Genomic DNA, 15,694 nt, shown 5'->3' with positions numbered 1-15,694 from the left:
AGTATGAAGCTCCCACTGGATTGTGTACGCACTAGAGGTGCAAGTTTATAGTAGAGCTTCAAGAGGTGGAAGTGAATTCTACCTATGTGGAAGGGAGGTTATGAAAGAGACAGAAGATACAATGCGAAATTAAAAGCTAAGTAAGGTAAAGGTTAAGAAGGTACGAAATGCTCAAATGTAGAAGGTTGTGAATAGTCCATACATCAGATAGCGGGCTAGAAGCGCCATGATTCAGTACCCACAAATGATAGTGGTGTTGTCAGGGACATATCTTCTAGCCTATAGTTTCCAAGTACCGAGAGGTCTAGTTAAGAGAGTAAAGAAGAGTTAGAGACAATTTGATGTCCCGCTTGAAGTTCCTGAATAACATAAGGAAATGTATGGTGCTAGAAAGTTAAAGGAAGGTTGTGAGTACTATAAATAAATATGTGTAGGTCACAAGATAAAGTATGGTAGAGAAACATGGTTTTAGGCGGACATGAGTAAGGATGTAAGGCCTCAAATTAAGCCCATCAAAACAAGAGAGCTGATGGTTTCCGTAATTTAAAAAAAAAATTGTATAGCCTGAATGAACTCAGAGGAGTCTAAGACTATGAGCAATTTGAAGAGATAAAATATTGCCCTGGTAGTAGAATAATGGTGTAATTGTGATATATAAGAGGATACCGTTAAGGCCATTGATTGGTTAATGATTCAAAGATAAGGGATCTCATAAATTGTATGAGATTAGAATACCCCTCATAAGATGAATCACGTTGGGATGAGATAAAATACAGTTATTGAAGTATAGTATCGCCCCTAGGTGGATCGAGCAAATAACTTTAGATGTTCCCTAATGAGACGTGATCCCTAAGGACAATGTATTACATAAGAGGTTTCAATTTATCAGTGGTAGATTATAGATCAACATTAAGGTGAATCAACAATAGGCAGATAAAAGTTCCAAAGTATAAGATGATATCAGACCTTCATTTTTAAGATGAACAGTAATGAGTAAGAACTAAAGGACTTAGATATATACATATAGGATAAGAAGCGAGAGGTAACATGGAGTTGGGTAGCAAACCTCGGCAATAATAAACTGAAGTAAGTGTGATAGTGTAGTATAACCTACCTAGATGTAGTAAAGCCAATAGGATATATTTACAAGGCTACGAAACAAGATATCGCAATAGTCGTAAGTTTGACAAATTACCGAGCAAAGAACTTTACTACACCTATATACACCATGTGGTTCTATATATGTTCCCAAAGTGAGGCCTAGAGATTGGCTAAAAGTTGGAGGAAAAGGAACAAAAGAGTCACATAGGCACATATACAAGGAAAAATTCGTACAGGATGCATGACAGAAGGTCGTAATAATTACGAGGTTGGAAGGATTCAGAACATAAGTCGTGGTGTCAGAAAGAGGCCTAAAGGGGGGAATGCCCCGGCCTATGAATTTATTCATAGAACAGTTGCCTAGATGGAAAGGCCAGCAATAAATTATTTATGAGAGCTATAGGTTATGAGACTGATATGTGCACCAGTCAACATTCGAGGACAAATGTTCCAAAGGAGAAAATGATGTTACAACCCATGTTTTCGTACGTACGAGTATGTCGTAAGTCAATTGATGTTATCTCAGAAATGAAATCATATTTGAAAAGTTTACAAAGTAAGTTAATCATATTACCTCGGAGGTTACAAATATTGAAGATCATGAACAACAAGTACAAATATGGTTGAAAGATTCAAAAGCTAAAGGAATTGAAAAACATAATGTTTCGTCGAAAATCGACAAATTGGGAATGTTATAGCATGTACTTTTGGAGTGAGACTAGGGTGTTTAACATGATAAGGAGGCTATGTTATGATTTATGTTAGTCGTATGATAGTCGTGAGTTATATTTTGAAGTCAAGCGAGTGGTGGAACAAAGTCGATGAAAGTCATCACAAGTTACGTTCATAAGTTTTACTGAAACGTTGGGTCCAATGTAACTGACATTTTCTCCCAATATACGTATAGTTATGGGGTTTTCCACCCATCAAATTAAAGATATATGAGTCTATTTTCCAACGCATTAAACTGTTTGTCAATACGACATTTGAGTAGAGAGATATGAGAGTTTTTCCAAGACTGCGCAGACTGTCACCTACTTGCTTAAACGAAAATCCAAAAATGGGCCTCTTCGGGTCGTCCAAAAATGGAGCAGTTCGGGTCATTCAAAGAGGACTTTTTAAAGTCTTATCCCCTTCATATATTAGGTTGATAATAGAGAAAAATAACCAGACTTAATCTCTGCAAAACTCCTCCCAAAAATTTCCCCCAAACCCCAATTGATTTTCTCTCCCTTTCAAGTTCTAATTGGAGGTAAAGCCTAGAGTTTGAAGAACCAAGATAGGAGCTGAGTTATCCAACAAATAAGGTAAGTTTACTGCTCTCTTTCATATATTTTTTTCTATTGTATATGCATAGTAAGTCGTTCTATATTTGTAAGAACTCACGGGACGGTGATCGGAAGCCGTGAGTTTGAGTTATTCACTTGTAGCGGACTGTTTTGTGGACTGTTTTATGGACTAATTTGTGATGCTATTGGGCAGCATGTTTTACTACTGTTTTTTGGAGTTTTGGAGGAGGAAGGGTGTGGAGAAACACCACATAAATGCAGGATGTTGGGCTGGTCGTTCATCGTAACAATTTCGAGTTGTTGATACTACTACGGTGGTCATTTTGTGTATGAAGAGATTGGGTTGTGTTGGGCTGTTTTGTAGTATTGTGTGGTATGCATAAGGTTGGAAACTAATGTATATATGTTGTTATTGTTGTTTTGGTGTTGTGGTGTTATCTTGAATTTGGAGGAAGTAAGGATTATAGGGGAGATGTTGTCCGTTTTAATACAAAATAAGCTTGTCGTCCGTTGTGCGTTAATTGTACCTTTCGTAACTTAATGATAGTATTATTATCGTTTTTGTAGATTAAGGTGAGAAGAGGCGAGTTCAAGTTGGTGATTGGAAAGATTGTGATAAGGTATGTTAAGGCTAAGCCTTCCTTCATTTTGGCATGATCTCATAGCTACATGTGTTAGTAATGAGACATAAAGAGAAGTTCGTATTCATGAATTTATTCACATTATTCTAGTCTCATAAGTTACAATATTATTCCTTATCGAGACTCTATATTCAATTTAGTATTGTCTTCTTCCAGTCAAGAGAGCAGCAAGCCTATATATACAGTATTACAGTATTTTCATTACCATCGAGCTATAATCGATGGGCAGGCCCCTATTGGGCAACCTCTGATCAGATGGTAAGTTATATACCGAGCCTACTGTGGCCGAGCGCCTATGAGCAAGCCCAGAATGGACGATATACTGAGCCTAGTATGGCCGAGCGCCTATGAGCGAGCCTACTACGGCAGGACAGTTACACATATTGAGCCTTATAGGGCCGGACTACTATTTTACATACTATATGGAGAGAGTTGAGTCAGTATCAGCAGGTAAGCATATCTTCAGATTATTTTTGACTCCCAGTTACATTCCGTTATTATATCATCAATTCAGTTTCAGCTTTCAGTTATTTTGTTGCCTTATATACTCAGTACATTATTTGTACTGACGTCCCTTTGTTGGGGACGCTGCATTTCATGCATGCAGGTCGTGATAGATAGCTGGATAGGCCTTCCCAGTAGACAGAGCCAAATATCAGCTTGGTTGGTAAGCTCCACTTTCCCGGAGTTACCAGGTCTAGACCTCGGAGTCCGTTTTATATATATACAGGTTTGATGGGTAGGTCGAGGCCCTGTCCCGACCATGATACAGTTCAACTATCATTAGAAGCTTGTAGACAAGTCCTGTATAGTTTGTATAACACTATATGAGTTTTTGGGTATGTTTACCCCTTAGATGAGACAGACGATATTTTCGGATGATTCAGAATATGGCCTCATCGGCCTAGGTTGAGGGTTATTCCTCTAGATTTTATATTTACAGAGTGGTACGCTCGGGCTGAGTATGGTACCGGGTGCCGTCCATGCCCCTTCAGGTTTGGGGCGTGACAGTTTGGTCCATTGAATAGATCTAATATAGAATATAGCGGTATTGAACTTTCTGTGACATGTATTCACATGCTACTCGTGAATTCTCAATGCTACTTGTGAATTCTCAATAAAATAAATACATAATTTAAATTTCCGACCAAATCGATCATAAAATTTGAGAATAAATAAATTTTTTTAAAAAAATCAAAATTCATAATTTGCGACCGAATCGGTCGCAAATCTAAAAAAATTTTGCGACTGATTCAGTCGCAAATTCGCTCCAGATCTGAAAAACAATTAGCAGAATTCTGCTGTATTTTTAACTATACCATCTGCCAAATAAAACAGCCAACAATCTCAAACCTAGATTCAATCAAATTCTTTGACAACAATCTAAAATCTAGATTCAACTACCAAATTATTATAAAAAGTGTAATAAAAGCATAATAAGAATAATAATTAGTTGCATAAAAAAAAATCAAAAAGTGCATACTAATTTACTCTCTTCTTTCTTAGTAAATTATCCCAAACTTGTTCCACTATTAATTCATTGTGGCTTTTCGAGTTTGATAACAAAGATACTGTGAAAAAATAAAAATTACAAACACCAATTTCAACAAACAATGTGTTTTTCTCTATGAGGCTAAGCAAAAAATAAAAACAAAGAAGAAAAAATCGAGGGAGATGGAAAAACTGACCGCGAGAGGGGAGAGAGAGAGTGGTGTCGCCGGAGAAAGAGAGTTGTCGCCGGAGCACCTTGATACCTGGGGGAGGGGGTTTCCAGCGAGGAGAGAAAGAAAAGAGAGAAGGAAGAAAAAAGATAAAGAAAAAAAGAAAGGGGTCGGGGGGTTTTAAAAACTATTTCCGACTGAATCGGTCGGAAATTTTAAAAAATAAAATAAATTCAACTAAAATGAGGTCAACGAAGTCAAACCTCGTTTTAATAAATTTTTGCGATCGAATTGGTCGCAACTTTTTTATTTTTTAAAATTTTTAAACTATTTCGACCGAATCGGTCACAAATGAGGCCTACGAAGTCAAACCTCGTTTTAATAAATTTTTGCAACCGAATCGGTCGCAATCTTTTTTTATTTTTTTATTTTATTTTTAATTTTTCCGACCGAATCGGTCGCAAATGCCTTCGCGGTATTTTTCGCCAAAATTTACGACGGATGTAGACGGAATATCCGCCGCAAATATTAATAAAAATTAAAAATATTTTTTTATGTCATTTCGACCGATTCCGTCAGAAATTTCTGACTACTTTTTTCGGTTAGAATATTTGGGTCGGAAACAGGACATTTTTTAGTAGTGTCATAATTTGATAATGTTATAGTATTAGAGCACATTTGCTCTCATATAGTTTTTGAAGGATCTGGAAACCTTATATTTAGTTCCATGGAAAAGTAGAACTCAAGGGATAAAACTACAGAGCATTTAGCAAAAAAAAAAATATTATCAAATTCTTGAAATTAAAAAAAATTTATCATAGTGTTCTCAAATGACAGTAAATAATATTGTAATATAACGGCGTGTCTGTTTGTAAACTGATTATATCGGAACATCCATACATCTTTGACTGTCATGAGAAGCCCTTGTGGATTAGGATTAGTGCATGGGAAAAAAAAAATATTATTTATACACGAGGACCAAATGATATACTTATCAACGTTTGCTTGGTCCATTAAATAGATCTAGTATAGAATATAGTGGTATTGAACTTTCTTTGACATGTATTCATATGCTAAATCGTCATCCTAAAAATTCATTTTTTCTTTTCAAAAAGTCATGTCGTTTCTTATATTCTTATTCGCTTGTTCAGTTTATACTCTTGTTATGTTTCTACATTTACCATTTAACCTCCAATTCTACCTTGTGCAATTTGAGGCATCAAAGCACTATGGTATGCCCAAAAAAATATGTGGTTGTCGTTGACTGTAAGAAAAAGATTTTGCAACTATATGACTTGCAGATGGCAGTAGAGTGAATTCTCAATGTTACTCGTATAATTAAGGCTAACCAAAAATCTAAGAACTTATGTGATATCTTAGTTTGCCAATATTCCTGTTACAAATACTTTTATAACTTCGTTAATTTAATATTTATAGTTTGGTGAATTTTGAGAAACTTTAAAGTTTTTTTGGGAACGCAAAGTTTGACAAACAACATCTATTTTTTATTAGAGATAAACAGAGGTAATATTCTAGCAGAAACATGCCCTATAAATATTATTTTACTACCAATACTATCCCATAGAAGAAAAAAAAATGTACCTCTTGAATTCATGAATAATAGAGAAGCATGTTGTAGAACATCTGTCAAAGAAAAAAGCAGTAAAACATACTCTATTTAGTTATTTCTGGCATATCATCGAACACTCAGGGTGCATCAAATTACTCAAATAATGAGATGAAAACAAGAGTGTAATGTATACTATTCTAGTTCATTATTTTATCATTTAAGTCATTTGCAGTCATATCAATGTTGGTAAGTTATTCATCTTGCATCATATATAGATATCACTTACTATATCACTTACTTACCCCTACCTATAATCTTAGATCTTTCAATACCTTTGAACAATGGAAAATACCATAATTACTACTAAAACCTTAAATAAAAGAGAAGAAAAGAGCCTAGCTATACCCAATTTTAACTCAATATCATGTACTATTCATTTTATATTAAGTTGCGTGACTGATAGAACTACTAGTTGTAGCAACCGTAATGTTCATATGTTAATCAGAATTTGGAAAAAATTGAAAAAACTAAAAAATAATAAATTGAGTAGAAATTTGAAAAAATAACTAAAAAATATATAAGTAGAAGCCCCAAAACTGAAGAGGTAAAAATGAAATTAAGTTTGAATGCCCAAAAATAAGATTTTTATTTATTAAATATCCTAAATTTTGCATAAATGTATCTTATCCCAAACATGAATCCGCAAATTAAATAATGTTACAGACATGCAGATAGAAAATTCAGCAAAAATAAAAAACCTATCCAAAAAGTAGAGACCTAACAAAGACTCACCAAAGTTTCATTAGCAACAACTGGATGTCCTAAACAGAGAGAATTACAAGAACAGAAAAGGCAACGAACTCCAAGAGAAAAGGCTGAGAGATCCCATATTTGAAAGAGCAAAGAAGAAAAAGAATGTTGAGAAACTCACCAAAGAGAGTAGACGACACTTGAGAGCAGCGAAGTTGAAATAGAATTGCAGACTTGAGATTGGAAGAACTTGTGTGAAATGCTGATTCTATGTTTTGAGCATCGAAGTGAAGACCCCAAAAATAGTGCGGAAACATAGAATTATTTTTCCTTCGTACTATCATCATTTTGTCAGATGAAAATGCAAAATGCAAGTATGAGTGCATGTCCACTTAATGAAAGTAGAAATAAGTGAGAAAGGTAGGTATTTATCCGAAAAACGGATAGAGTTGAATTTATACGTAGTTCTAAGGATATGTGAGATAGCTTAATACAAATCGTAAGGATTAAAGAAAATATCAAATATAGTCTGCAGAGAATGTAAAATAAACAAAGTTGTAAACAAGACGATTTTTAGGACTAAGCAAGATGGATCAGATTTTTTAAAATTAAAAGAGTAACTCTTGAATGTAAGAGGATATGGTGCTTGAATTACAATGTGAGCTCTATCTAAAAACTGTCCCTGTACAGAAATGATAACCCTCCACCTTTATAGTAGAGGGATATTACTTTAAATATAATTAAAACTACTCAGTGGGAAGTCCATGATAAATCAGTTTTTCTACAATTCCTGCCAAGATTCTCTCCTCTAGTGGGATTGCAACGGCTTTTGTCTGTGAGCTCGATCTTGACTCGAGCTCTCGATCTTGGCTTGAGCTCGATCCAGACTCGAGCTCTCGATCTTGGCTTAAGATCAATTCTGACTCAGACCCTTGAATTGATTTGGAGTTAATATTGGTCGGTCTCTGGATCATAAGCTTGATAGCTTAACTTTGCATCATAGTTCGATTTGGATTCGAGCTTCATAATGATATCGAACTCGACATTGATCGGCCCCTCAGGTCCGAAACTTGTTTATACCATCTTCGGAACCCATCTCGAAGTCTCACTTCGATCGTTTATCTTTCAAACTCGATCAGACGTACGAAGACTGAAATCTATTTCGACCGTATACAGATAGTCCCCTCGTTTCTTTGGAAGAATGAGGTGAGAAACGATATGATTTTTAAACGGCTCGATGGGATTATAAATTGACGTTTCCATCGGGCTCGATCATGACGCACGTGATAGCTGTCCCGTCGATTTAGTCTTTTAAGGCATTTAATGCATGTCAGATGGTGGTCGGCCACCGCTGATACTGAACCGCTATCGCTTAAACCTATAAATAACCCTTCTTTTCATCATTTACCACTTTTACATTCCAATCTTCCAAATTTCCTAAGTTCCTTTTCGTATTCTTTAACTTGCCCGCAAATTTGTGATTTCTCTTTGCAAAAAGCCCCTCTTCAATTTTACCAAATCTTCGTCACTTTCTTCTATTCCTCACCTTTGAATTCGAAAATGGCAAAAACATGACAAACCATTCCTCAGAAAGAGAAGGCTTCATCTTCACAGTGTGCCACCGATGAGACACTGGCAGAACCACGGCTTGAGGAGTGCATTCCCAGGACGTGTGTTCTTACTTCTGATTTTAAGGTCGATAAAGGCTCATCGGTCCCGAGCCGATGTGAGCCAGTATCGAGGTACATGTGTTCGATAACCGAGAAGCACCTCAAACAGCTAAAGAAAGATTGCAATTGGGATAAAAAAGAAATAATAATTCCTACTTCTGACGAAGATATCACCACTTACGTGAAAGGGTTTTTGAATGAATATACTTACCCTTTCACGTTAGGTCCCCTCGATTCCGTTATTATTGACTTCTGTCGTCAATACCAAATAACCCTAGGCCAGGTCCATCCTTCGTTTTGGCGGATCGTTATCTTGATCCGATACTTTGTGAACAAAATCAAGGGGATGTCGTTCATCTTATATGATTGTACCGTCCTCGACTTTTTTGAGGAGGGTTAATAAAACTTCAGCATCGGGCTACCAAGGCTCTGTTCTCTAGCATTGATGAGGACATGGATCGGGGCTGGATGGGCAGGTTCGTTCGAGTGAGGACTTCGGACCTGATTTCGACCGAAAAGATACCCTTTCCCGAGGAGTGGAATATGAAACGTAAGTGTGATCCCGTTGTTACTTCCTTCTATTTAATTTTTTCATTTCTTTTCTCATCGATACTCTTCTTTTTGTGATGCAACGGTTCCCTGGATGCCCGGAGCAGTTCCCGATCTCAAGAACTGGGTACGAGCTCTTGTTTCGACCTCCACATACGCCGAGCGCTCATGGCGTGATTTGTCAAAGGGTCAGTGGGAGGCCAAAAATCATGGTAAACCCATTTCTCGTACTCTTTGATATTTCGAACGAGATGCTTTCCAAATATTTTAATAAAATTTTCCATATGTAGGTTTGGGCAAAGATGTGGTTTTGAGGCCCTTGTCCAACGAGAAAGAAACTTTGGCCTCCGTCCCAAAGCCGGTGAAGGAAAATAAAAGGTAAAGAGCCTTCGTTCCCGAATATCCAAAACCGAATAAGATGACGGCTTGTAAGCCGAACAAGAATGCCATTCCTTTTACCGTGGAATCAGTTCTGCATCTAAGGGATGAAGACGGAGAAGAAGAAGAAGAAGAAGAAGAAGAAGAAAACTATGGGTCCGCGCTGGCGGCCCGAACGAAGACAACCACCGATGGCCCATCGGCAGCTAGATCGATGATGCTTCATGAGGCTCCGCCTCGAACTGAGGATATACCGGAGAAAGATTCGGGCGGAATCCCTGAATTATCGGAGATCGAAGACGCATCCCATCGGAGCTAACGGATGGGGGATATGTCTGAAATGGCCCCTCTTGAATCCCTTCGAACCGAAGAGAATGATCCAAGTGATTCATTTTGGGCAGCAGCAATCGAAGATTCGCCCACCTTCCCCGCTTTTTCCGCAGGGGTGATTCGGGAAGCCCAAGCTTTGGGGGCCCTCGATCTAGACAGGACTCATGATGGAGAGGATCCCTTTTGTGATCTGTTTATCGGTATCGAGGACGTTGTCGGTACTAGTGATCAATCGAATTTTTTTCACGGGGTGCAACAGGTTTTGAATCAGGTAAGCCTTAAAATTATTTTTCGGTACTGCCTTTATGTTTACTTTTCGTTTCTGACTTTGTTTCTTGTTTCTTTGCAGGCAGCGGCAGTTCATCGAGAAGTATGTTCTCTATCCCAAAAAGAGCTGTGTCGATATGAGGCCGACCTTCAACGGGTTACTGAGGAGAGGAACTCCATAAAACTTCTCTTAAGGCAAAGGGAAGAGGAAATAAAAGACCTCCGAGCTGAGTTGGCCAAGGCTTACCGAGATCAGACCGATCTGTCTGAGCAGGTAATGATACTTTTAAAAGCCTATGGGCTTGATACCAGAACGATGGCTAATTTTTCGGTCTCACAGTTGCAGCAAAAAATTAAAATGATCGGGAAGCTTCGTGAGGAGGTCGACGTGATAAAAGCACAGTCTTTGCAGTGGAAAAAAGGTATGGACCACTTTTCTGCAGAGAAAGAAACTGCTCGAGCCCAGTTATCATCGGCCGAAACCCAACTTCAGAGAATGAAGGAAAAAGGCCTGGTTCAAGCAAGAAGAATAGAGGAGCTCGAGGCTCGGTTGGCCTCTGTACTTGCTAAGGCCGAATTTGATGCCGAAAAGGAAAAGGCCGATGCGGATGCACTCGTGGCCGTCTATCGGGCCGATGCTGAAGCTGGCCAGGTCCAAGCAAGAGAGGCAGCTGAGACCGCCGATATTCGAGCACATTGGGTCGCTGAACTTGCTAAGTGTCGATATCAGAGGGAAACCCTCGAGGAGATCCATGCTCGTGGTTTCTACCTCGCTGAAGATATAAAAAGAGCCAAAGAACTCAAAGCCGATGCTGAAGCCTTGGTTTTCGATGACGATGATGATGACGATTGGAGTAAGAGCGGATCCGAGAATTGGGGGTCCGAGAATGGGGGAGAGCCCGATAGAGAAGAGACCGCTCCTGGGGATGATCAGGAAGCTTAGTCTTTAATTTTTACGTTGTAATCAATCATATAAATAATTTTGTATATAAACATATCCCCTTTTTTACCGACTTGCTTCTGTTTTATTTCCTGTCTTATGAAGACTTTATTCACGCCTTATGAATATTTTCACAAGGATTTAAACAACTTAATCAAATTTGGACTTCATAGCCTCTATAACCGAGCAAGCGCTTACTCAAACTTGAAGTGATGTAGCCCTTAGGCTTATTAGTTGAGTCAATGATTCGAGCTCGAAGAAATGTAGCCCGTAGGCGTAATGGTTGAGTGAGTGCTTGCTCGAACTCGAAATAAAATTAGCCCGTAGGCTTAGTCGAGTGAATGATTTGAACTCAAAGTAATGTAGCCTGTAGGCGTAATGGTCGAGTGAGTGTTTGCTCGAACTCGAAATAAAAGTAGCCCGTAGGCTTAGTAGTCTAGTGAATGATTTGAACTCGAAGTAATATAGCCCGTAGGCTTAGTAGTCGAGTGAATGATTCGAACTCAAAGTAATGTATCACGTAGGCGTAATGGTCGAGTGAGTGTTTGCTCGAACTCCAAATAAAAGTAGCCCGTAGGCTTAGTAGTCGAGTGAATGATTCGAAGTCGAAGTAATGTAGCCCGTAGGCATAATGGTCGAATGAGTGCTTGCTCGAACTCGAAACAAAAGTAGCCCGTAGGCTTAGTCATCGAGTGAATCATTCGAACTCAAAGTAATGTAGCCCGTAGGCGTAATGGTCGAGTGAGTGTTTGCTCGAACTCGAAATAAAAATAGCCCGTAGGCTTAGTCGTCGAGTGAATGATTCGAACTCGAAGTAATGTAGCCCATAGGCATAATGGTCGAGTGAGTGTTTGCTCGAACTCAAAATAAAAGTAGCCCGTAGGCTTAGTCGTCGAGTGAATGATTCGAACTCGAAGTAATGTAGCTCGTAGGCGTAATGGTCGAGTGAGTGTTTGCTCGAACTCGAAATAAAAGTAGCCCGTAGGCTTAGTCGAGTGAATGATTCGAACTCGAAGTAATGTAGCTCGTAGGCATAATGGTCAAGTGAGTGTTTGCTCGAGCTCGAAATAAAAGTAGCACGTAGGCTTAGTCGTCGAGTTTATCTTAACCCTGTTTGCATAATAAATCTCCAAATAGAGGAATTTTTCTTGGATATAAGATATCGATAAATAGGAGAACTTTCTTTGCAAGTCATTATACATGTGTTCATGTTTCGTATCTGGGTTCGGGCCAACTACATGAGCATGGTTCGTTTTGACCATTTGGCTCTTACAACTTTTCCTATTAGAACCCCGTTGTTGTGAAATAACTTTCTTGCATCAGAACTTGATATATTTGAGGGCTAATGCCCCATGTATTCGAGGTCAATTGTAAAGAGGCCACGGATATTGTTGTAAGTGCAGCACGATCATTGGTTGCCTCATTAAAAACCTTGCCGAAAAACCCATTTGGGATAAAACTGGTCTAAGGGAAAAAGAGTGCAATGCGTGCTTTCAGACCTAGAGCTTCGTATTGAAGGATCCATCTTAGCTCCTGATCGGACTTCTGCAGGGGTTAGTTTTGAAATATAAATAAATATGGGAGGGTCGTACCTTAGTGGTAGTATCGTTTTAGATATGACACATTCCAATTGCTTGATAGTTGTTTGCCGTTTATAATGCCGAGCTTGTATGATCCCTTTCCGACGTTCTTGAGAACCTGATATAGTCCTTCCCAGTCCGGTCCTAGCTTTCCTTCATTCGGGTTTCGGGTATTGAGGGTAACTTTTCTTAGCACTAAGTCCCCGGGCTTGAAATGGCGGAGCTTGGTTCTTCGATTATAGTATCTTTTGATTTCTTGCTTTTGGGCGGCCAATTGGATGAGAGCAGCTTCTCGTTTTTCGTCCGATAATTCGAGGCTAGTGTTCATAGCCTCGTTATTTTGCAGTTTTGTTGTGTATCAAAATCTGGCACTGGGTTCGCTGACTTCGACGGGTATCAAGGCTTCAGACCCATATACTAAGGAGAATGGGGTTGCCCCCGTACTAGATTTTGACGTTGTTCGATATGCCTAAAGGACTTCGGGTAGGATTTCTCTCCATTTTCCTTTAGCATCATTCAACCTCTTCTTTAGGTTTTGAATGATAGTTTTGTTCGTTGATTCGGCCTGTCCATTCCCACTGGGGTGATACAGTATTGATAATATCCTTCTTATTTTATGATCTTCGAAGAATTTCGTCACTTTGCTGCAACAAATAGTTTCCCATTGTTATACACTATTTCGGCGGGTATCCCGAATCGACATACGATATGATCCCAGATAAAGTCTATAACCTCTCTCTCTCTCTCTCTCTCTCTTACTTTCTCGAACGCCTGTGCTTCAACCCATTTAGAGAAATAGTCAGTCATAAATAAAATGAATTTAGCTTTACCTGGGGTTGATGGCAGAGGGCCGACGATATCCATTCCCCATTTCATGAATGGCCATGGGGATAGGACTGAGTGAAGTTGCTCCCCGAGTTGATGGATCATTGGTGCAAACCTTTGACATTTGTCACATTTTTGAACAAATTCCTTTGCACCTTTGCCCATATCGATCCAATAATACCCTGCCCTGATTATTTTTTGGACTAGTGGATCTGCACCAGAGTGATTCCCACAAGTGCCCTCGTGCACCTCACGTAGGATGTAATCGGTATCTCCTGGACCCAAGCATACTGCCAATGGTCCATCGAATGTCCTTCGGTATAGCGTTCCATCTGAAGCCAACGTGAATCGAGCAGCTTTAGTCCGTAGGGCCCTTGAATCTTTAGGGTACGATGGGAGCTTTCTGTTCTTTAAGTATTCAATATACTTATTTCTCCAATCCCAGGTTAAGCTCGTAGAATTTATCTCGGCATGACCTTCTTCGATCACGGATCTCGAAAGTTGAACGACAGTCCCCGAGCTCAAGTCACCTTCCTCGACCGATGAACCCAAATTCGCAAGTGCATCAGCCTCACTATTTTGCTCTCGTGGAACATGCTGTAAAGTCCATTGTTTGAAATGGTGCAAAGTGACATGTAATTTGTCCAAATACCTTTGCATTCTATCTTCTCGAACATCGAATGTTTTGTTTACTTGACTTACCACAAGCAAAGAGTCACATCTGGCGTCAATGACTTCTGCTCCCAAGTTTTTAGCTAGCTCGAGACTTGCAATCATGGCCTTATACTCGGCCTCGTTGTTAGTCAACCTGGTAGTTTTAATAAATTGCCTAATAGTGTTGCCCGTGGGTGGCTTTAAAACTATGCCTAGCCCGGACCCCTTCACGTTCGAAGCCCCGTCCGTAAAAAGGATCCATACCCCCGATGACGTACCCGATTTCAAACGGAGTTCTTTTTTGATTTTGAGTACGAGAGTTGGCGTGAAATCGGCCACGAAGTCTGCTAAAATTTGAGACTTGATGGCCGTACGGGGTTGATATTCGATATCGTACCCACTGAGTTTGACGTCCCATTTGGCCAATCGGTCTGATAGTTCGGGCTTGTGCAAAATATAACGAAGTGGGTAAGTGATTAATACGCATGTGGGGTGACATTGAAATTACTGTCTTAACTTTCTAGAGGTGCTTATCAGTGCAAGTGCCAATTTTTCTAGGTGCGGATATCTAGTTTCTGCTTCACCCAAGGTCCGACTTATATAATAAATGGGAAATTGCGTACCTTGCTCTTCTCGAACTAAGACACTGCTTATTGCGATTTTCGATACCGCCAAGTACAAGCAAAGTTTTTCGTTTGTTTTTGGAGTGTGAAGTAGTGGTGGGCTCGATAGATATCGTTTTAGTTCCTCTAATGCCTGTTGGCATTTCGGGGTCCAAGAGAAATCGTTCTTCTTTTTGAGTAGAGAGAAAAATTTATGATTTCGATCTGATGATCTCGAAATGAATCGGCCTAAAGCTGCAATCCGTCCCGTTAGCCTTTGTACAACTTTCATGCTGTCCACGATAGTGATGTCTTCGATGGCCTTGATTTTGTCGGGGTTAATCTCGATTCCTCGATTTGACACCATGAAGCCGAGGAACTTGCCCGAACCGACCCCGAAAGCATATTTTTTGGGGTTGAACTTCATGTTGTATTTTCTCAAAATCTCGAACGTTTCCTGCAAATGGGTCAAATGGTCCTCTGCGCGCAGGGACTTAACTAGCATGTCATCAATATAAACTTCCATTGATTTACCTTTTTTTTTCAAACATTTTATTTATTAGGCGTTGGTAAGTAGCCCCTGCATTTTTTAGCCCGAAGGGCATCACATTATAACAATATGTTCCATATTTGGTGACAAATGAAGTTTTTTTTCTGGTCCTCCGGGTTCATCTGGAGTTGATTATACCCGGAATAGGCATCGAGAAAAGTGAGAATCTCGTGGCCGGCCGTGGCATCAATCATGCGATCGATGTCGGGCAGCGGAAAGGAATCTTTGGGGCATGCTTTGTTCAAATCCTTATAGTCCACGCACATTCTAAGTTTGTTCCCTTTTTTAGGCACTACAACTACATTGGCTAACCGTTCGGGATATTTCACCTTCCGAA

The 15,694-nt window shown here is 39.3% G+C and overlaps 1 protein-coding gene across 1 annotated transcript; it reads left to right on the top strand.

Annotated features, from left to right (window-relative positions):
* The first annotated feature begins 9,931 nt into the window (after positions 1-9,931).
* On the top strand, positions 9,932-14,001 carry LOC117279174 (uncharacterized). The gene is made up of 4 exons (XM_070176926.1): positions 9,932-10,210; positions 10,289-10,480; positions 10,547-11,060; positions 13,997-14,001. The coding sequence occupies exons 1-4, from the start codon at positions 9,932-9,934 to the stop codon at positions 13,999-14,001; spliced, it is 990 nt and encodes a 329-aa protein (XP_070033027.1).
* The last annotated feature ends 1,693 nt before the right edge of the window (positions 14,002-15,694 follow it).

Source organism: Nicotiana tomentosiformis, chromosome 5 (assembly GCF_000390325.3).
Source record: "Nicotiana tomentosiformis chromosome 5, ASM39032v3, whole genome shotgun sequence".
Classification (NCBI taxonomy): domain Eukaryota; kingdom Viridiplantae; phylum Streptophyta; class Magnoliopsida; order Solanales; family Solanaceae; genus Nicotiana; species Nicotiana tomentosiformis.
This window is presented reverse-complemented; position numbering and strand designations above follow the sequence as displayed.

What these genes read in the sequence shown, in the direction of transcription:
- LOC117279174 (XM_070176926.1), top strand. Translation starts at nt 9,932, where the DNA reads ATGGGGGATATGTCTGAAATGGCCCCTCTTGAATCCCTTCGAACCGAA. An exon ending in TGCAACAGGTTTTGAATCAG is followed by an intron (nt 10,211 to 10,288) that starts GTAAGCCTTAAA and finishes GTTTCTTTGCAG; the next exon opens with GCAGCGGCAGTTCATCGAGA. An exon ending in AGACCGATCTGTCTGAGCAG is followed by an intron (nt 10,481 to 10,546) that starts GTAATGATACTT and finishes TCGGTCTCACAG; the next exon opens with TTGCAGCAAAAAATTAAAAT.